Source organism: Callionymus lyra, chromosome 2, assembly GCF_982586985.1.
Source record: "Callionymus lyra chromosome 2, fCalLyr1.hap1.1, whole genome shotgun sequence".
NCBI classification, from domain to species: Eukaryota; Metazoa; Chordata; class Actinopteri; order Syngnathiformes; family Callionymidae; genus Callionymus; species Callionymus lyra.
In genome coordinates this window covers 10,102,009-10,125,595 of record NC_141819.1, presented here as the reverse complement: position 1 = coordinate 10,125,595, position 23,587 = coordinate 10,102,009, and the positions used below count along the sequence as shown (strand labels likewise).

The window sequence follows — 23,587 nt, the reverse complement described above, 5'->3', positions numbered from 1 at the left end:
CCTTAGATGAATTGCGATGAAGTTTTGTCGAGTGAAACCACTGCCAGTATCCAAGAAGCAGCACATACTTTAAATAAAATAACATTTAAAAATGTCTTATCTTCACTCTATTACATGTTTTGAATTTCAAAGTTTATGTTTTATGTATTCGTGCTGGTGAGGTGAGCTTAACAAACATTTACGCTTAAAAGGTTTGAGTGATGTCAACTGAGCTCTGAGATGTTACCTAAGAAACAGTGTCTTTGTAATAGCTAAAGCAATGTGTAAAGCTGCAGGGAAGAAAAAAATCATTACTTTTATGTAAGCGATTAAAAAGTATACATTATAAGATCAATGTTTAAATTATTTAAATAATGATATACCATTATCATATTTTTTTTCTGTTTAGTTCCTTTTTTTTTTCATTTGCACGTAGAGGAAAAGTTGTTTGTGTGTTGAAGGAACAATGAGAGGAAAACGAAACAGTTGTACTGTACGGTCGAGAGCTTACACACAATGGTGTTTCTGTTGGCCAATGGTGAAAAGAAAAATCTAGGGCCAGGAATCAAACAGGACAGCAACAGTAAAAGTGCCACAAGTGATGATCGAAGCCAAGTACATTCCTAGGTGGTCAGTCTGCCAAGTAGAAATCTTCTTGATCAGCCTTAGAACAATATCAACTGAACAGCAACAACAGGAGAGTTGTGTTACTGATTGACTCTTTTCTGGTTGTTGTTATTTCTATGGTAGTTGTAAAAAATACTTAATTTACACTTGCCATGCTTGAACTTAAAATATATGTGACATCATGGACTCATATGATCTTGTAAGTAAGTAAGTAAATCAAGGTTATTTGTAAAGCGCTTTAACAATCAAAAACAATACACAGTTAAAATATATACTTAAGAAGGCAAAGACACATAAGACCAACACAGGAGTCCTAGAAATCAGGGAAAAGCACAAATAAAAATGTCTTTAGATGTTTCTTGAAGGAGTCAGTAGCTCATCAAACACAGAGGAAGATCGTTCCAAACCTTTGGAGAAACAGCCCTGAAGGATTTCTCTCCTCTGGTCCAGAACCGTGTTCAGGAACCATCAGTAGATTCTGATCCACAGACCTCAGAGCCCGAGCTGGGGTGTAAGTCTGGATCAGATCACTGATGGAAGGTCTGACCATGAATAGATCTGAAAGTAAGAACCAGAATTTAAAAATTGATCCTGAAAGAAACTGGCAGCCAGTAAAGAGTTTTAAGGATCGAGGAAATGTGAGTTCTTCTACTAGAGCGGTTCAGAATTCTGGCTGCAGAGGGTTTTTTTTATTAACTGCAGGCGAGACAGATCCTTCTTGTTTAGACACTTAAAGAAACTGTTCATCTCTTTTTTATTTCCTTAAAAATTCTTGGAACCACAAGAGTTCCTACAGAGTAAAATGGGCCAATGTATAGGAAGATCAGTGAGATAAGTTTGCGTAGATAAGTAACCAGTATTGTTTTTTGTTTTTATTTGAACCTTAATTTAACCCTTGCGTTGTACCTTGGTCAAGGTGAACGACCTCCGCCACTGCATATGTATTTCTGGAAGCCAGGGAGGTCGTTCACCTTGACCCTGAGACAACACAAGGGATACCACAAAGACATTTGTTTTCGCACCTCTGGCTCACCTTGACCCAAAGATAACACAAGAGTTAACCAGGCAATCTTGAGTAAGAACAAATGTTGAGAATAAGATACAGTGAAATAAAATGATATTATTGTTTATAATTCTGGTTCGTGAAGCTAGATACAACAATCTGTTTCAGCAAGTGTATGAAGAGTATTCTAAACACTATTTTATCAAAGATAGATTGAGCAATATCTAACTTGATCTTGGAAAGTATCTTCCTGGACACTTTGTATATTGAGTAGCTGAAAAGGGAAACATGATCTTCTACGTGGTATAAGAAGTGGTAAAACCTCATGACTGAGATAACTGCAAGCAAGACCCCAAGAAACTTGAACTCCTCCCCCATGGGAAGCATATCTGCTCCAACCTGGACAGGAAACTCTGACTCTTCTATTACTGACTAACTGACTATTTAACATTCGGCTCAGTCAGGAATGCAAACATTGACCCGACAACAGTAACACCTCAACTGCAAAAAACTTTAGACGAGATCCTCTGGTCACTAAACCTTTCCGCCTTTCCATAAGATAAGTATCCCTGTCAAGTCTAACTCTCTCCAGAAAAGAATCTTCATACTGGAAACGAGGGTATAAATCTTCAACAGTTGTGTAATATTTGTGCTGAATTTGTGAGAAATTTGGGGAAATAAGCTTTTGTGTGCAACCAACCGTAGCAGAGAAGAAGTCCGATTGTGGTTTATTGTTTGAAATGCAACTTTTAGCTGATGATGCAATTGTGAGGGTAAAAGTCTGAGGAAAGAAAAGCAGATTTAAAAGGCAACTCATGTGAAAACCCAAATCTCCTGACTCACATCCTATGTTTCAAATGTTGAAGACTTCCTCTCCAAGATGCAGTAAGTCCCTCATCATCACCATGTTTTCAACTTATTACTTTATAAAGTTCTCCCTCGTCTGAAATCTGGGCAAACGAGAGGTTATGAGAGTGAAGTCCATTATGACGTAATAATGGCTTCACAGCCAGCTGAAAATGTTTATTCAATAAGTCCCTTGGAAGTGGAGGCATCAGCCAAAAAGGGTAAATACATTTTTTCAAGATGCCCTTGTAGGTTCTTAATAGTCCAGGTTTTAAAGAGAACTGAACTGTGTAGATGTTTGGGAAGAGTACACAGTCCAGAATCTGTCGGAATACCCAATTTAAAGCTTTTAAACTAATGTTTTTAGAGATTAATGTCGCTTGAGGAAGTGGGCAGACTTTGCTTTGGTGACAAAATATCTCCTCTGATAGTCATCTGTTGTGTTCCGCAATCACAAATCATCTTTATTGTAAACAAAAACTGACAAACGTATTATAAATACAGTAGATGCAGAACTTGTTCAAGAAATTCTACTATCATCAAACTTGTTTAAGCTTCAGGAGTCACCGGTGAGCTCCTCTTTGGGGTGAAAGCAAAAGTCCATCTTCCTCCTGAGGCGTTTCTTGAGCATCACCTGACGTGGAACGGACCTGGTGTTCTCCTCCTGGGCCTTCAGCTTGGAGTAATAATCCGAGAACTTATTAAAGAGGAAGGAGATGGGCATGCCGTTCAGTATGATGCCGAAGGAGATGCAGCCAAAGGCCACGATTCGACCCAGGATCGTGACAGGAACCACATCCCCGTACCCCACGGTGGAGATGCTGGCCTGGCGGGAAAAAGAAAAAGACACCTCGTACTGAATATTAGGAGTATCAGTTATCAATACTTAATTTTCATCATTTTTGTTTTTGTTGTTTTGTTCACAATACGTAACATTCTTTTTCAGTAAATACCTTTTGTTTAGACCCGGTTGGTATTAAACCAATATAATCTTTTGAGTGGCACTATAAGAAAGATAGTTTAACATGTTTAGTTCTGGATTATTTTGTGTTCGTTACATTTTAATGCATCTCGTCTATAGATTATTATTAATGATCCAATCATGGAGAGCGTGAGGACTTTACATTTTTACGGCGATCAGTTACGTAGATCGAACTGATAATCACTTGATTAACACGTTGTATTTCATATTAAAGTAAATTATATGTACTTGGGTTAAAACATTAGGCCCAACTTTGCAGTAAAATATGGGAATTCAAAGATCAGAAAAAGGGGCAACAAAGCATTAACATCACAACAGGCAAATAATTGATGTTAATGTTAAAAACATTTAGCCATTTTAACTATAATTTGTGTGGTATAATATAGAAATTACATTGGAAATCAGAGGAAAGAAAAATATGAAGCTGGTATGTCATATTGTTTGAAGAATGTCACGGAGGATTTTTATTAGATTAAACCGTGTTAAAATGTAACAAATTAAATACAAACTAACTTGGTAGAATGTCTTAGTAATGTGCAACACTATTGTAACTGCTAGTCGAAAAGACTTCTCGTGGCCCAGCCTTTTCAAAAACACACATTGAGTAAGACGAATGTAAATAACAATGGATTAGATCGACAAAAGAATATGACCTTTAAAAACCAAACATCTACTGTATTTAAATAGAGTTCACTCCGTTCAGATATTAAGTTACTGTTACAAAAGTATAAACATGTTTTTCCCATTTTTACAACAATCATAGATAATAAAACTAGCACTTAATGTTCACATATTAACGATAAGCAAACTTGCTTTGTATAAAAGATCAACGCGCTGCTGTGGTGGAGCAATCAAGCTCCCTTGGGAACCAAAATAAAAAGTTTAAGAGTTAAAAATTGAATAGTGATTTTATCTCTAAATAATAAAAATGGTGCAAATGTAACTTATCGTGTAAAGAGTCATTGAGGACCATTCGCCACCAACCTAACACTCGTTCGAGCTGCAAAATGTTGATAAACTGAAGCTCAAATTATTGTCATTTAAAGCTTAAAGATTATTAAGAGTATTGGTCCGTTGGAATCCTTAAAAAAATGTTACCACTTTGGTACTTTGTTTAAATTAAATTTAAAATGTTTCATATAAATGTCAGTGGGGGAACTTCTTTTTAACTATTGTTGGATTAAAACTTAAACTTGCTTACGTTTCTATATTTATTACGCACTTATAATCCAAGCGAATGCTTAGATTAAATATGTTAACAAATGCTTAAATTTAATCAATTCCTCTTTGTTAGACTCGATGCTTGAATGAGGGACAGATGCTTGCAGCTTACACAAACACTGCATACACAAACACACAACACGCACTACACACTGATACCAGCCCAGGTTGAGACAAGCTCAGTTCAGTTTAAAATCGAGGAAACGATTGCACTTCTCAAAACAAGCTTATCTCTCTGAGGACGGGAAGGAAGATGGAGATTCGGACTGATGGACACAACAAGCGAGTGACCGGAAGTGAGACCGATTTGCAGCTACAAACTAATAGAGACCTGGAGGAATGACCAAGAGTGTAAAAGGTCCTGTAACTTTTAAATCTTTGCTCTTCTGCACTGAACTGCCAAATTGCTGTGTCAGAGGAAGAAGATCGTCAACGCTTCTTGTTTCAGCCTCTGAATTCAGAGTAATCTGTTCTTTTTAGAGTTTTTGACAAAAATGTTTGTTCATTTTAATGTAGCGAATGGAGCTCAGTTGTCGTCTTCTTCGTGTTCTTCCAAAAAGACACTTAAAAACATCCAAATACCTCCATGCTGCTCGTCTGTAACGACCCTCTTGTATTGAATCCTCGACATGAGGAATTGGTACGAAAAACTTTTAACAAGTCTATATTTTACAATCGTTTGTGGCAGACGTTTAAAGAATAACAAGTGGAATAAGCAAGAAGTACTCCGAGTAAATATTGCGAACGCTTTCACAGCTATACAGTCTACTGTCTACACTGGAGGAGTACTTCCTGTTGCTAGTTCTTTAAGCCTGGTCAAGATGACCCGAAGGCTCTTTGGGGTATCCCTTGTGTTGCTTCTGGATCAAGGTGGATGGCCTCTCTGGCTAAAGCGCTCTACAAATATTACTTACTTACTTACTTACTATAAATACATAAGCAGTGTGTTTGAAGCTGACGACAAAGACAACTGAGATCCAGTCACGACATTAAAATGCACAATATATTTTTTGTCTATAACTCTAAAAAGAACAGATTTCTCAAACAAATAATCTCAACACTTCACTACACACGTCGACATAAGGGGTAGTAGAACATTAGTGAAATTTGAATTTTGGGTGAACAAACCGTTTGAATAATGAGTAATATTTCTTTATATTATCCTTTTTTTCTCCAAATTGTCCTCTTTAAACAACAGGAGCCTCATCAAAGGTGTTGAGGAGCTACAGGTGGTTCTTGAGCCATGGGTCGTAGAACCCTGGTGCTGGGACATGTCATACTTACTGCTGCCCACCACCATGCGTACGGAATGCTACTGATGGGCGACCCCTCCATGTCTTTCTCCGCTGAGTGCAGCAGAGCAGAGAAGGTGAAGATCCCCATGGCGATGAAGAGTAAAATGCAAGAGGCCTGCTGGTAACACTGACGCAAGGTGAACCCGAACGCCCTCATGCCGGTGGAGTGGCGGGCTAACTTCAGGATCCGAAATATCCGTAGAAGCTTGACGATCCTGAGCACGTGGCTGAACTTGCTGACTCGAGTCAAGGCCCCGGCGTCCTGATTCGTGTTCCAATCCCCAGAGTTCGTCGAAAACTCAAACACCATTTGGACAAAATATGGCACGACTGCCACCATGTCCACGAAGTTGAGACCACTCTTGAGAAACGTCTTGATGTGGGGAGTGCTCGTGAGTCGGATCGAGTATTCCAGGGTAAAAAAAACGATTGTGAAGATTTCCACCCATTCCATCAGGCTGTTGCCGTTAATCTTTTCCTTCTGAAGTTCCTCCACCGTGCTGAGCGCCATCGCCGTGATGGACACGAGGATCAGGATATTGGAGAGGACGGTGAACGCCTTGGCCAAAAAAGAAGAGTACGGATTCTCCACCATGTTCCAAAGCTTCTTTCGGACTTCACCCAGGACCATGTCCTCAAAGATCCTGTCGTCACACGTCACGTCCAACTCGGCTATGAGCTCCTTCTCCACCTTCAGGTTCTCGCTCATCTCGTCCACCCTCTCGTCGAACAGCAACCAGCAGCACAGCTGAGTGTTCTTCAAATTCAAACCCCAGTAGGCCACTTCTTCCTTGAAGCCGATGGGACACATTGCCGTGACGATCCAGAGCATTCCACTACTGTAGAAGTGGCAGATGTTGTGGAAGTACGCGGGGTCGCGGTCAAAGAAAAATTCATTGTTTGTGAGCGAGTAGTCGTCGCATAAAGTCAGGAGTTTGGCTCGATCCCGACAGACGGCCAACGTTCCAATCCGCGTGTTCGGATAGTTTATCGCGCTCTGTCTGGGAATGTGAAAAACCTTCCCGCCGACATTCACCTTCACAGTGTGTTGTTCTTCGATGGGTTGGTCCTTTTTGGTAGTTTCCAAGCTCTCTAAGGAGCTCCACGCTTTCAACCCTTTCTCCGGCTTCAAAGTTTTGTTGTCCTCCCAACAGGCGATCGTGCAGCGGCGTCTTTTCAGGATTCTACACAGATCCACATCCATGGACGCCATGGTGACGGCACTTCAAAACAGGAAGTCAGTGACAAAAATGCATCACAGGAAACAGCCCAGGAAGGTGGGCAGAGTGCCGCGCACGTTCTCGCTGAACCAACAAAGTTTCGGTGGTTGTTGGAAACGATAGTGCCCGGAAAGAGTGACACATCCTGTTCATGATGGAGGAGAGTGAAGATTTAACGCTCCGATGTTTACCATAGGAGGTACAAGGTTGATGTGAGTCTGAGACCAACAGAACGCCTTTATCTGGATAATCCCATTTGAGATCTTTCCAGGTTTCCTTACCGAGTTGTAAATAGGAGGCTCGGATTAGAGGGATTAAGAAGTTGATTTGAGGATTCTCCCTTGGACAGACTTAAAAGGGATTTAACATTTTGATCTTATTGTACATCATTTTAATTTGTTATATACTTCATAAAGTAGCTAGAAGCTAGTTCCAAATATTTGAAAAAAGAGCAACATAAAATTATCAAAACGTTTGAGATGTGGGTCACTGCAGGGGTAGGGGGTCTGAGAGGAGAGGTGGAAGTCTGCAATAACAGGGGGGCCTGAGAGGGGAGGTCAGGGCTTGGGGGGTAGAGAGAGGAGGTGGAGGGGCCTGAGAAGAGGTCTGACCAGTTTTTAATGTGACGTGGATATTGCTCGCGAGTACTTTGCTCAGGTCAATCGATCATGACCTTCTCAACTCAACTTTCTCAACGCAATGATATGTACGTTTGACAGCCACAGGTTCCTCTTCAGAGAACTGAAAGTCTACCCGTTTACTAGTGGTTGACATGTCGGACCGGCCCACATGGGAAACTGTGTTTTAATTTAAAGAAATAAAAATATTTTGTTTTGACTGACCCCCCCGAATATTAAAGAGATCTGTGTCAAGGGGAAGGTGCAAACTTGAGGAAACAACAGATTAAGGACATCCCTGGTGCGTCACTGAGATGCGAGGGGACTCCGGTGAGCCTGATGGATTTTGGCCGAACAAACTGTTGACGCGTCAAACCCTGGCAGGGAAACCATGTCACTCGAAACAAGTGCCTTAAGTCGGATTATTCAATCAGGAACACATTCGAAACACAAACAAACATGACAAGCCTCTCGTAGACACCAGCTTTTCCTCCGCCACCTGTAGTCAAAGAAAGTGGGTCACTTCTTCTTCTGCTTTCTGTGAGAACTTTAACTTATATCACCGTAATCTGTCCTAGAACCGGTGTTATGCTCCGTTCTGTATCCCCATCTTTCATGGTCACAATTCTTTGGAAAGTGGCTGCGAGCATAAGATCGTGGATACAGGCGGACAAAGTTAGTCGTTTTCTCCACAGGGTGTCAATTAATGATGAAGCTTCATGAAACAGTGTCATTATTTCCTGAGTCCACTAGATGTCACTCTTTGCTCTATAAACTAATGCTTTGAAAAGATGTTCTATTGAAACCTCACATCATTTTTAAGATGAGGGCGCCCCCTACTGTCCTCTGTAAAATATGACACTGTTTCATGAAGCTTCATCACTACATTACGAGTGTCTAGGTTCTCCCTTTGACTTAAGCTGAGGATCTCATCATACCGGAGAGACTGGAACTGCTTCTACTCCACGATGAGTGAAGCTAGTAGAGGTTGCGAGTTGAGAATAGATTTATGGGTTCATAGGAAGAGGGAAGTCTTGGCCTCGAACTTAACTTAGATAGTGGATGAAAAATGACGTGAATAGAAACTCAAAAATGCTGCCATAGGAAAATCATGTTTAAAAACTGAGGAAGTGTTTCCTGCCAATCACGTCGTCGTCCCCCCGGACACATTGTTCTCATGTGGCTCTGCAGGAAAACCAATCGGCCTCTATTTTTACACCGCAATATTTTTAGAAGTGGATGGAGGGCAGCTGATTGGTTGTAAGGGGGGTGAGACGGTTCTGAGAGATTGTCCAAGTGTTTCCTTACACAGTCCAACGTCACACTTGCCGAGTCAGTGGATCTTGAGACCCTCGAGTTAAGATGTAACGGACCTGAAGCCAGACGTGAAGGATGAGGATTTACTTCTACTGACGCACTTTAAGTTGAGAGTTCATCAACTTCTCTGGAAAGTAACCTGAATGGATAGTTATAGCTAGTTTAGCTAATTAGCTAGTATTATGATTATAGCTAGTACAAAAAGCTGGTATTATGATTATAGCTAGTACAATTAGCTAGTATTATGATTATAGCTAGTACAAATAGCTGGTATTATGATTATAGCTAGTACAAATAGCTGGTATTATGATTATAGCTAGTACAATTAGCTAGTATTATGATTATAGCTAGTACAAATAGCTGGTATTATGATTATAGCTAGTACAAATAGCTGGTATTATGATTATAGCTATTACAAATAGCTAATATTGTGATTATAGCTGGTACAAATAGTTGGTATGTGATTATAGCTAGTACAAATAGCTGGTATGTGATTATAGCTAGTACAAATAGCTGGTTAATGATTATAGCTAGTACAGATAGCTAGTATTATGATTCTACCTAGTACAAATACCTACTATTATGATTATAGCTAGTACAGATAGCTAGTATTATGATTATAGCTAGTACAAATAGCTGCTATTGTGATTATAGCTAGTACAAATAGCTGGTATTATGATTATAGCTAGTACAAATAGCTGGTATTGTGATTATAGCTAGTACAAATAGCTGGTATTATGATTATAGCTAGTACAAATAGCTGGTATTATCATTATAGCTAGTATAAATAGCTAGTATTACGATTATAGCTAGTACAATTAGCTGGTATTATGATATAGCTAGTACAAATAGCTAGTATTATGAATATAGCTAGTACAAATAGCTGGTATTATGATTATAGCTATTACAAATAGCTAATATTGTGATTATAGCTGGTACAAATAGCTGGTATGTGATTATAGCTAGTACAAATAGCTGGTATGTGATTATAGCTAGTACAAATAGCTGGTTAATGATTATAGCTAGTACAGATAGCTAGTATTATGATTCTACCTAATACAAATACCTACTATTATGATTATAGCTAGTAAAGATAGCTAGTATTATGATTATAGCTAGTATAAATAGCTGGTATTGTGATTATAGCTAGTACAAATAGCTGGTATTGTGATTATAGCTAGTACAAATAGCTGGTATTATGATTATAGCTAGTACAAATAGCTGGTATTGTGATTATAGCTAGTACAAATAGCTGGTATTATGATTATAGCTAGTACAAATAGCTAGTATTATGATTATAGCTATTATAAATAGCTAGTATTATGGTTTATACTTAAAAGGATAAATGTTAATGTAAACATAAGAAAGAATAAAAACGGAGGAAGAGTTCTGAGGCCAGTGATCTTTATTAAGGCAGAGTGAACACAAACAATTGACTTTACTTGATCACAGTCAAGGAAAAGAGCTGCCCTGAACACAATAAACCGTCTCTAAATAAATAGAAAACACATGATAAATCGTTCCTCCACCTCCACACACATTATTCACCTTTAACCCAAAACCTTCTCCGAACAAAACATCCAGAAACAGCGAACATCACGACCACTTAACCACTAAACTCGCAGATATTAAACCGTCAAACTTTCAAAGGTACTTGGAAATAGCGTTTGAGGTTTTCATCACTAGACCACATCCCCTTAGCGATGGTGCTGAACATCACGCTAGAGATGCTGCGGCCTAATTCCAGCAAATGACAAAGGAAGTGCAAACCACAAAAAAATAAACTAAAATAGAGCAACTAAAGCAGTTCTCGAGTCGGATATCAATTAAAAGTGTCAGCATTTCAAGTACATACCATTGGAAGGATTTTATACGTTCATAAATTATAATTAAATACATTTCCTTGTAGTTTTTCTTAAACTATTTACGTGATTTTAAGTGCCGACTTTTTAATTTTAACGATTAACTAAAATCCAATAAACTTTAGGATTATTTCCTCTTTAAAAATCTTACAATAATGCATGTAAAAACTTAAGTTAGATATCCAAGATCTATTTTTATGACGCCATTTGCATTTCCCCACAATTCAAAATGATCTTATCCTTGTATATTCAACGTTTGTTTGGTGATGAACAATATTATTAGTAACATGTTATTGTTGCATCTTCAGCCACGGAAGCTCAGTGCTGCCACCTAGGTGAAATAAAGTCGATAGATATTAAAATAATCGTTCATTATTTTATTTAAGATACGTTTTTTAATTGATTGTATAGATGTTGCACTTAGATATTAGTCAATATTTGTATGTACAACACCTTGGCACATACTGTAACTTACATTTTATTACCCAGTTATTATCACGTCATGATAATAACTGATATATTATCATTTTATTATCAAATTAAATCAATCGAATACAAACATAGGCTGATGAGAGAAACTTTGAACATAAACAGACGACATTGACTCAATTTCTACACTTTCATTCCAAGTTTACTTTCATAAATTAAATTATTGTGCTTTTTTTTTTTAACATTTCATTTTCAGTGAAAGCTGTGACGCGGTCGACAGCACAGAAGGCACCAAAACAACCGTACGGCCTCGAACGCAAAACACTGGAATGTACAAAAATAGTCGATGTTTCGATCCCAAAATCCACAAGCGGATCAATTCTTCAGTTCTTTGAACGGCCGTCAAGAGAAAAGAAAATCTCAGAGTTTATAACTATTTTAACGATAATAAATAGACTTAATTTAACGAAAACATTTACAGTCAGAAGCACCTAAGAGCAGCGGTTCTTCTAAAAACTAAATCCAGCATGTTCAGGAAGTCTTCGCGGTGATTTAGCTCAAACCTGTGATGTCATCGCCAGTGGCTCTCCATCGCTATGGCGACGCTGGGCCGGTGAAGTCAGTGCAGCGCTTGTGTCGCTAATCTGGGTCGGCGTCCAAGTCCAGCTTAGGCTGAGATTCCTGCAGGAAGAGGCCAGAAGCTTAGAACTCACTTTAGACAACTTGAGCCTTTAAAAGCCGACACAACCGAGGAAAGCCGCTCTTTAGGAAAATCCCTTTCATCGGCGCCGCCGCCTCACGACCGCCATCTTTACTTAAACATTTCGTTTTTTACGGCTGAAAGCTTTGAAAAAAATAATGAAAATTTAAACTTTGCTTCATTACAGTGCGACAGGTCGTCCTGCTAAACAAAACAGGGACTTTTGAAAATGTAAATCCTTCTTGAAAACCTGACGTCGTCGTTCAAGATTGAAAGGTTTGTTTCTGGTTCCCCCTCTGTCAATTTAGTGTAACTGCAACAGTTTGAAACAAAAAACTTTTACGAAAAAGGGTTTTACAGAAAAAAGTTTTTTTCCCTTTCTGGAGGCTACATTATGAATTCTCTGTAGATCATGCATGATGGAAATAAACGCAACATCCATCTCCAACCAGAAACTGTAAAGCAGGTCGCTGGTCACCTGGACATTCGTAACACAATTTTCAAAGTACATTTAGGAGGAGACACTGTGCACGACTTTTCAAAAATAAAACCCAATAGTCACAAAAATACGTGTTTTATATAAAAGTGTTTCGTGTTAAAACTGATATTATACGACATAGTGAAACTGTAGTAACAAGGATGTATGAGTTATATTATCAAGTACTTGACTCTGGTGTTGCAGAATTTACAGACCACATGACTGATGTATGGACATATTATGGTTTCAAAACAAATGAAATCAGCTTTAAAAGCTGCTGGAGTCATTGTATCCTCTTGTCCTCAGTCATTACAGGGATCTTGCAGGATTTAATTGTTTCTTAAGCTGTGTAGCACGTAATAACTGCTGCCATCTAGCAACTGGAAGTTTCATTGCAACGGAAAATATAATCCCGTAGCAAAAAGAAAAAAAAAACGATAACGTCTCGTGGATAATATTTGTGTATCGATATTTTCGAACCCGCTTCATGAAAATCCAGCCGCTTTTAAAAAAAGGAATATTTATATTCAAGGTTTGAGTAACTGTTTTAGAATAAATAAAGCACTCTAGGCAAAAGATTGCGCAAAAGCAAGTGTGCATGAACCAGAGGAGGCTAAAAAAGTACATCTATAATAAAGTTCATACATACAGTTGCGTTTTAAACATGGCGGTGTGTTAAAAAGATATTTGGAGAAACAAAAATGTGCTTTTTTTTTTACTTTGGACATTATTTCATAAATGTTACAAAATGTCTGATGAAAACTACACACTAGAATGAATATTAACTGAAAAAAGTCAAACAACTTAGACGAAGAAGCACATGATGATGTTTAATAAATTATTTTACCGACTAAATAACTTCACAGAAAGTGTTAGATTTGTCTGGTTATCATGAATCTCTGGTGCAGGAGGTGAAAGCGTCAGGAAGCACCTGAGAGACATGAGGAGCCACACAAACTTTAGAAAATTATTTTAAGCCCCGCCCACTGAAAACACTTTGTTTTTCTGGAAATGAAAGCTTGATTACCATAACCACACCCACTCTGCTGTGATTGGTAAAAAAAAATAAAGGTTTGTCACCCTCCAAGGGACTTGTTGTATAAACAAAGCGGGGCATGATTACAGCTGGCTGGAGGAGGAGTGAAGCCAATATTACGTCATAATTGACTCTCGTAACCCCTCGTTCGCCCAGATTTCAGAGCAACTTTATAAAGTAATAAGTAGAAAACATGGTCATGATGAGGAACTTATTGTATCTTGGAGAGGAAGACTTCAACATTTGAAACATGCGAGTGAGTCAGGAGCGTTTTTTAACCTAGTTGATCTTTAAGGGCGAAAATAAATACGAAGACAACTGAGCTCCAGTCTCTACATTAAAATGAAAAAACTTTTTTGTCTATAACTCTAAAAAAGAACAGATTACTCTGAAAATATCCCAACTCTTTGTCGACATGAGGGCGAGTAGAAAATAAGTGAAGTTTGAATTTAAGGATTCGTGGTTCTAACAACTGCAGGAAGATCTTCTGACAGGAAGGGGTTTGTTTACGCGAAGGTTCACTCGCCTGCCGGTCGTCACGAGTGCGTCTGCAGCAGCGGATCTTGAGACTCCTTGAGGAAGAAACTCTGGACGGTGAGGCTCGGCCTGGACTCCTCCCTCCACCACCACAGCGTCGTCCCCACGAACAAGGCGCTCAGAAACACTAGAGGTTGGAATCAAAGCGTGTGGTTAGCGTGTGATTCTCCACACGAGAGTCGCCGCGCTCTCACCGACGAGCGACAGGACTCCTGCGAACATGGGATCGGAAGGATCCAAGGACGACGCCGTGCGGGACACCGCGGGGGGTTCCTGCGAGCAGATGAACGCCGCCGGGTCGCACTCCCGCGAGCACACCACGCCTGGACGTCCACACGCAGACACCCCTGAACACAAGCATGTCAGAGAGAACATGCGAGCCTCGCTCCACGGCACCTACTGTCGGGCTGCAGGAGCGGCTGCACGACGGCGACACCTCCAGGTGAGACGGTGTCGGTGAGCAGGACCTGGAAGAGGCTGCCGTTGTGTTTGCTGGCCCGACAGATGGAGTGAGTGGTCTGGTCGCTCCACAACACAAAACCCTGGTCGGACAAAAGTGACACTTAAAGATTCTTAGAATCCTCCTCACAACTCTTAAACACAACCATTATCTATTCACCCGTGTTTGTGTGCGTTTTACTGTGCATGTGTGTCCAATGTGTTGTTGTGTTTGGATGCTCTACTCTGCATGTGTGTGTCATTGTGTTTTTATGTTTTACTAGGTGCAGTATGTGTGTCCAGTGTGTTATTGTGTTTGCGTGTGTTACTGTGTTCGTTTGTGACCAGCGTGTTATTACGTTTGTGTGTGTCTAGTGTGTTTGTGTATGTATGGTGTGTTATTGTGTTTGTCCAGTGTATTATTGTGTTTGTGTGGTGTGTTATTTTGTTTTTTAGCTGTGTATGTTTGCGTTATGTCTGTGTATGTTAATGTATTTGTTCTTGTGTCTGTTTTACTGTTTCTGTCCAGTGTGTCATTTTGTGCGTTATTGTGTTTGACATTATGTTTCTGTGTGTCCAGTCTGTTCTTGTTTGTTCTTATTGTGTTGATGTATGTGTACTAGTGTGTTTGTGCTAGCCAGTCTGTTATTTTATTTGTTCTATTGTTTTGTGTGTTGTCCAGTCTGTTATTTTGTTTGTGTGCGTTACTGTGTTTGTGTGCGTCCAGTCTGTTATTTTGTTTGTGTGCGTTACTGTGTTTGTGTGCGTCCAGTCTGTTATTTTGTTTGTGTGCGTTACTGTGTTTGTGCGTGTCCAGTCTGTTATTTTGTTTGTGTGCGTTATTGTGTTTGTGTGTGTCCAGTCTGTTCTTGTTTGTTCTTATTGTGTTGATGTATGTGTACTAGTGTGTTTGTGCTAGCCAGTTTGTTATTTTGTTTGTTCTATTGTTTTGTGTGTGTCCAGTCTGTTATTTTGTTTGTGTGTGTTACTGTGTTTGTGTGCGTCCAGTCTGTTATTTTGTTTGTGTGCGTTACTGTGTTTGTGTGTGTCCAGTCTGTCATTTTGTTTGTGTGTGTTACTGTGTTTGTGTGTGTCCAGTCTGTTCTTGTTTGTTCTTATTGTGTTGATGAATGTGTACTAGTGTGTTTGTGCTAGCCAGTCTGTTATTTTGTTTGTTCTATTGTTTTGTGTGCGTCCAGTCTGTTATTTTGTTTGTTTGCGTTACTGTGTTTGTGTGTGTCCAGTCTGTTATTTTGTTTGTGTGTGCAACTGTGTTGGTGTGTTACTGTGTTTGTGTGTGTCCATTAATACAAGTAAGTAAGTTATACAACAGTATAATATACTTTCTCCAGTTCCAAAGTAAGGTATTGACAAAGTGAGGTCACTTCCTTTATTTTTGCTGCAGACAGAACATATTTGATATCAAAATACTTTTATCTGCATCTGGATCAAAGACTGTAAATATCCAACCAAGTTCTAAAAGCTCGAAACCAGACGCAGACGTTTCACTCTCCGTGCGTGTTTATCGTCTTCTTACCTCGAACACAGCGAGGCCCGAGGGCCGGTCCAGGTAACCGTTAGACTCCACCACGGCTTTACGATGACGACCCTCGAGATCGACTCTGGAGATGGTCCTGGTTCCTTCGTCGGCCCAGTAGAGCAGCTGGCGTGGAAAGTCTATGAACGAGAGACAGAGATTTATATACCGTCGTTTATATTTTGAACTTATTATTGAAAAATTTTTTGGTATGATGTCAATGTGGCCCCTGATGGTTTTCATGGCCCCTTATTCTTAATTACCCTGGACTAGAATCATAAACTAACTACTACCACAAGAAAATTGACTTTTGGACAACAATCTTGACATAAAGAAACAATGAAAACAAATGTTAAAAACTGTAGATATATTAAAGTTATAGTTAAAATACAAACATCATGATGTTTTGTCCATTTTTGATTAAGAAACTATGTTTTATTTTCAATGCGAAGATCAATTGAAATAAGAAGAAAAACAACATTGTAATATAAATAGAAAAGCACAACACAATACAAAAGATACTTCCAACTTTTAACTAGATACATTTTTTTTAAAATACATGTATTTTATGAATACTTTGTATTTTTTATGGTGTTAATGGTTTAAAAAGAATATAAAAGAAGCTGCATTTGAGATGAAAACTAACTTTTGGTTAAACGGTATTGTTTACTCAACAGTTGCATCATAATATACTCAGTATTGTGTAGCGTGATGACGGCAGCACACGTTGAGGACTAAAATACTTCATATCTTGAGACACAAAAGTACCCAGAGTTAGAGCAACTGGACGACGTATCCCCGCAGAGACCAGGACCAGCCTGTCCCGGCCCTCCAGGGTCGCCCGCTCGATCCTCGGTGAACTCCCGCAGTCGGCAAAGAAGATGAAACTGTGAGGAATTAAATGGATTCGTTAGTGATGTGTCGATGAAGCTTCATGAAACAGTGTCATATCCTCCAGAGGACAGTAGGGGGCGCCCTCAGCTTAAAAATGATGTGAGGTTTCAATAGAAAGCAATAGATTATAGAGCAAAGAGTGACATCTAGTGGACTCAGGAAATAATGACAGTGTTTCATGAAGCTTCACCGACACGTCACTAGGATTCGTACCCTTGTAGAGGATCCACGGTCACGGCAGAAGGACGCTCCAGTCCTTCTATGATCCGACGTTGAGCCGACCCGTCTAGTCGTCCGACGCTGACCGATTCTCCCTCCAAACTGGTCCAGTAGATGAGGTGGTGGATCCAGTCTACGGCCAGAGCCGAGACCGAACCCTGGACCTTAAACAAGATGGTGGCCTCGTCTGGATCTCCACTCAGGGACACACTGGACGAACATTAGCAACTTTTTAGAAGGAGTTTGAACAACGAACAAGTTTTTTTAAAATATTTTTCTTCATATATTCTGCTTTGAGAGAAGGCGGTTGCATTCATTTCCATCAGAACTGAAGTCCAGAACCAGAGCCTCTCTCTTATTTGTTCATCGATCACACATGCCGGGGGAACCACTGACCTGTAGATGGATCCTCTGCTGGACCCGAACACGGTTCTGTTAGCGACCAGGACGGCCACCGGTCCTGATCCAGAAGAACGAGTCGTTATTCTCCGAGAAGCAGCTCCAGTGAGACGCACCGAGCGGATTCCTTCAGAATCGGTGAAAACCAGTTGTGGCTTTTCACCTGGAGACGAATGATAAGTTCACTTCTGGACACGACACAACGACCAGACTCACCTTTGGCTTTGCACTCGCTTGTTATTGTGTTCTTCACGTAGCCATTAACACAGTCACAGATGAAGCTGTTGTTCGTGTGAACACAGAGCTGAGCACAAACATCTTTATCCAGACACCGGTCGACCTCTGATGAGAGACGTCACACTTAAGCGTCTTCACACCAACAGACATACGGGAGAAAATATCGATATATAGTTTTTTTTTTAATGATACCGTTTTGATATTCAACAAAACTGTTTTCACCTTTTTTTTGGCTTTCAAATCATATCCAATTTTCATCATCGTTATTTTTATGGTTTACATTTCAAAAAAGTGTTTATATAGTCGAAGAAATATATAATAAACAAGTACATTGAAATCCCGCGAGATCCTGGTGATGACTGAGGACGAGAGGATACAGTTATCCTGTACTGTATATTTTTATATGATTTTTTATAGTTCTTTTATGGTTTGTATTACATTCCACTGTGTATAAAATAACTACATTTTTTTTTACAATTAACATGAAAATATTTCTGCTATAATTTTGTGTAGCAATTAAAAGTCTGGCTGCTGTTTGGCAACCATTGCCATAGCATGTCCTCCGCAGCTAAGGGAACATTGAAAACCTTGCGGGATCCCTGCGTTGACTGAGGACGAGAGGATACAGTGACTCCAGCAGCTTTTAAAGCTGATGTTTGGACATATTTTGGTTTCAAAACAACAAACAAAAAGCAGTTACGACATCGTCAAGAGTCATGTGGTCTGTAAATACTACAACACCAGAGTCAAGTACTCGACAATACTACACATATATACTCGTTACTACAGAATACTTAACGTACAGATTCAACCGTTGCCAGTAAACCCCTAGAGGCAACTACAGTTGATTCAACAGTTGATTCAAAGAGATCAATGTTTTAGATTTGAATTGATTAGCAGGATCCACTCGTACCCTCACAGCGTCTGTCGTCCACCAGCCTCATGTCCTCGGGGCAGGAGCAGTGGAAGCCCATGCTGAGGTCCACACACCCGTGAGAGCAGCCGGCGTTGTCCACCAGACACTCGTTCACATCTGCAAGCACAGAAACGTCGGAACGAGGGAGTGAAACGTTGAAGGATCTTCGACCAGAATCTATACCTAACATTTAATTACAAAATATAATTTTTTGAATTGCATTTTGAGGTGTTTTCTTATCAATTCACAGCCCGACGTAAATAAACAAGTTGGCATTACACTCTAAATATGTATAAAATATTGCAAATGTCTTCGTCTGATCTCATATCTCTTTCTGTGAAGACGCTTCGTGAAACAGTTTCACTATGAGCTCGGAAAAAGAGGTCCATGAAGCGTCATCAACCCTTCATCGCTGACTTGATTTACATCCATTTGCTCGAATTACAACATTTCTGACATGTATCCATCATAGGTGACACACGCCTGGAGAGCATTGATGTGTCGATGAAGCTTCATGAAGCAGTGTCATATTGTTCAGAGGACAGTTGGGGGCGCCCTCAGTTTAAAAACAATATGAGGTGCTATGTGAAAAAACCTTATTATCTACTTGTTTAGAATTGCTCTATGTGTAGATGCTGCAGTTATATATAGTGATGTGTCGGTGAAGCTTCATGAAGCAGTGTCATATTGTTCAGAGGACAGTTGGGGGCACCCTCAGTTTAAAAACAATATGAGGAAATACATGAGGACAATATGTGAAAAAACCTTATTATCTACTTGTTTAGAATTGCTCTATGTGTAGATGCTGCAGTTATATACTGTATAGTGATGTATCGGTGAAGCTTCATGAAACAGTGTCATTATCTCCTGAGTCCACTAGATGTCACTCTTTGCTCTATAATCTATTGCTTTGAAAAGCTATTCTATTGAATCCTCACATCATTTTTAAGGTGAGGGCGCCCCCTACTGTCTTCTGAAAAATATGAAACTGTTTCATGAAGCTTCATCGACACATCACTATTTCTAATTCCACAGGAAATTCCTACTCGATGAAACCCTTCACCTACAATGGCAATAAAACTATTTCTGATATTTAAGTTCCTGATGTTTCATTTTCTCATTTATCGTCATATCTTCCATCAAAAGCTTCAACATCAAAACTCACCACAGTCCATCTCGTCGCTGCCGTCCGAGCACTCGGGCGAACCGTCGCACCTCCAGCTCAGACGGACGCAGTGGCCGTCGCCGCACCGGAACTCGGACCCGGAACAGGTCGAGACGGTGTGCTGCAGAGGTCTGGAGGGTCTGGAGGGTCTGCACAGCTTCTCGGACTCGTCCCGTCCGTCCCTGCAGTCCTTCCGACCGTCGCACAGCTTGAGTCTGGACAGGCAGACGCGGCCGCACGAGAAGAAGCCGACGCTGCAGTTTCGGCAGAAGATCTCATCGGTGCCGTCGGCGCAGTCGTCGACGCCGTCGCAGAAGAGGCGCTTGTTTAAACATCGTCCACTCAGGCAGGTGAGCTCATCTTTCTTACACAAAGTTGCATCTGTGGAGAGAAAAAAATATATACATACACCGTATTTTCCGGACTATAAGTCGCACCAGCCATAAAATCCATAATAAAGAAGGAAAAAACATATACAAGTCGCACTGGAGTATAAGTCGCATTTTTGGGGGAAATTTGTTTGATAAAATCCAACACCAAGGACAGACATGTCATCTTGAAAGGCAATTTAAAAATAGAATAGAGGCACAATATGACACAACTGAGAACGTACCTGGTATGTTAACATAACATATTAAGAGTTATTCAGAGAACTATAGCATAAATAACATGCTAAGAAGTTTACCAAACCATCCGTGTAACTCCAAATAACTCAATTCCAATGAAATCTTCATCCTCGGTGTCACTTTTAAACAACTCCGCTAATAACTCCGGAGGTAGAAGATGCGGCGCTTCCTCTTCTACGTCGAAATTATCAACACAGGCTAGAGCGCCCTCTTGCGGTTTATGTGACATGTAAAATGATATACCGGTAATAATGCGTTAATACACATAAATCGCTCCACAGTATAAATCGCACCCCCGGCTGAACTATGAAAAAAACTGCGATTTACGGTATTTAAAATTAAAAATCTATTTTTCATTTCTTTGTTTGATACACAAGAATAACCAGGAACTAATGGTAGAATCACTGAGTCCACAACGTGGCTTCAAATATCTGTTAATCTAATCCAAGCCGGCACACATGACCAACATTCTTTTTTTAATCCCAAAGAAAATGCAGTTTGTTTACCATTGATCAAACAAGTGCAACATTTGTCTAAAAGAATCAACATCCTGTTTAATTTGGGATTAGAGATTTAAAGTATGAATGTAAAGCATTTTAAAGGGAGTATTATGTCTTGTTAAACTAAGGGATGCAAATAAAACTGTAGTATTTTCTTCACAATGTATCAACAAGTTTAAACAAATGTAGTTTCTTTGATAAGCACAGAATTAAATATTTTACTTGACAGTGAAATTTAAGATCGTAGGACAGGGGTACTTTTAGTTCAAAGTAATATGGCTAAACAAAGTGAGAACACACGAGAAAACATGTATTTTGTACATGTTATATATTTAAAATAAAATGTTAAATGTCCTGGTGTTTTAGTTGCATTTTTTGAAATGGAAAAAACACAATTCATATAATGAAACTAATACATTAAAATTTTAAATGTACTCAATTAAAACAATAAGAATAAGTATAAACTAAATACTTTGTAGTACAACTCTGTGCAATAATAATAATAAACTTAATAGATGACCTGGTTATTTAAGGCGTGACCTCAGATGGAACTGAGCATCAAAATAAACCAGGATGAAGATGATTTTCTAAAGATATGGTAACAAGTCGTTGTGTTACATCAACAAAGTTTCTCCTGATAACTCACCGCACTGACGTTCATCTGATCCGTCCTCACAGTCTGCAGGTCCATCACAGACCTTCTCGCTCGCGACACACGATCCATCAGAACACCTGAACTCCAGCTGTGAGCGGCAGGAACGTTCACACAGGCCTGCAGGGTTTCCACACAGAAACAAGGTGGAGGTCATTGTGAAAAATAAAATGACAATTAGAAATAATAAAAGGTTAAATTAATAGTTTAAAGTTGAGGTTAAATGAAAACAAAAAGGTCAGAGGAGCCTCCATTGATGAGATAAATAATATATTTGTTATTGATCATTTAAAAGTTGTTTTAGATAGAATACATTTCAATATTTTGAACCTACAGTCACAATATTGTCACTTTTCTTGCTAGAATTTCATAATTAAATCAGAAATCCTACATTCAAAATTAAACCAAAACTTATTATTCTTGTTAAAATGCATTCTAAGCACTTACAGAGACAACGTTTATCACAATTTTAATAAACGATTAAATATGAATTGGAAATGTATTAGTTCCCGTTATCAATTATTAACACTTAACGTAATGTTGTTTAATTCGTGCAAGTTTTAAAAAGTATTGAGCTCCAAGTATTTTCTGTTTTATTACATTTTTAATATAAATAATATGACGATGACATAAGTCGCTGCAATTCATGACTAACTTTCCGTCGCACGTTCACACGCACGAACAAAAAAAGCACTTTGTTGTTTCACTTCAAACACGGAAATGTGCGAGAATAACGAGAGGTTTTTACCTGAATAAAGAAGCAGAAAAATGAGAAATTCCGCAGCAAACAAACGTCCAAGGTGTCCCATGCTCACGGCACACGGCGCGGAGAGATGACGTCAGCGTCGCTTGTGTGTGAAATTCAGGGAGGCGCGTCTCATATTTACGACCAATAATAACAAGACTAATAAATGTTGTTATTATAAGAGTTCCTGGACAGAAGATCAAGTTTAATTCATTCAACGATTCCATTATTTGATATTTCAACACGAGACGTACTTATTTGTTATTTATAAAAAATATAAGTTAAATTATTACAAGTCTGTTTTTAATAAAATATTGTTTTTCTTCCCCCAAATTGGCAAATACAGAATAATAAACATTTTTTCCATTGGCTTTTGATTGAACTAGTGTTTAAAGAAAAAAAAAAATCAAAAACTAAAAACGGAGAAAACAAGAAAAAAGTAACAGAGAATGAAAAGTAATTAAATCAATATAAATAAGTAGAAACCGATGTATATTTTGAAAGTAATTAATGTTGTTTAAGTATAAATAATGACATAATGACTATAAAGAACATTTTATCGACTCAATGTTTGGTTTGATGCCTCCTGACCGCTAAGAGTTATGGGAACTTCCTCTCGATCAAGTCAGAATTGATTGATTTGCTAGAAAGCGTTAAAAAAACGTTGTTAACTTAATTTGTATTTTCAAGCACGATGTGTTTTTGCTTATCATAATAACTATAATAATACAAATTATAATAACTATAATTATTATTAATATTATAATTAATATTATTATTATATCGTCAAACATAATGAATACATTAGACTTCAAGTGGTGACTTTGACTACGGGTTCAGTATAAACAAGTATTTGTTTTATATGGAATGATTAATTAATGTAACTTTATTTGTATTCGGGCAGTTACTATGGTAACACATTGGTGATGTATAAAATATTTTGCTCTATCAACACTCTTATTATTTTAATTCCTATTCTTTAAAAAGATATGCAGCTATACATATAAAAACTTATAGTTAAAAAAAAAAAAAAGATTATTGATTTAAATTTATAAATAAGCTTCTGTTTTTATCGTTACTACTCAGTTACTACATAAATGTAAATTTAAA

General features: G+C 38.8%; 1 protein-coding gene across 1 annotated transcript; it reads right to left on the bottom strand.

Moving 5' to 3' along the window:
• Positions 1 to 3,011: 3,011 nt before the first annotated feature.
• On the bottom strand, positions 3,012 to 22,548 carry LOC148085307 (uncharacterized). The gene is made up of 14 exons (XM_087781716.1): positions 22,481 to 22,548; positions 21,727 to 21,852; positions 19,955 to 20,335; positions 18,787 to 18,906; positions 17,853 to 17,978; positions 17,634 to 17,799; positions 17,232 to 17,447; positions 16,893 to 17,011; positions 16,125 to 16,264; positions 14,550 to 14,691; positions 14,344 to 14,496; positions 14,153 to 14,276; positions 5,943 to 7,176; positions 3,012 to 3,281 (listed from the first exon to the last, which is right to left on the bottom strand). Exons 1-14 carry the CDS (start codon positions 22,539 to 22,541, stop codon positions 3,012 to 3,014), a joined length of 3,378 nt encoding a protein of 1,125 aa, XP_087637842.1. The 5' UTR covers positions 22,542 to 22,548.
• Between the last annotated feature and the right edge of the window lie 1,039 nt (positions 22,549 to 23,587).

Excerpts from the sequence above, each read along its gene's own strand:
- LOC148085307 (XM_087781716.1), bottom strand. The coding sequence starts at position 22,541 with ATGGGACACCTTGGACGTTTGTTTGCTGCGGAATTTCTCATTTTTCTG. Across the intron at positions 17,448-17,633 it reads AGCAGAGGATCCATCTACAG|TGTGTCCCTGAGTGGAGATC; the intron begins GTCAGTGGTTCC and ends ATGTTCGTCCAG. Across the intron at positions 17,012-17,231 it reads ACCGTGGATCCTCTACAAGG|TTTCATCTTCTTTGCCGACT; the intron begins GTACGAATCCTA and ends AATTCCTCACAG.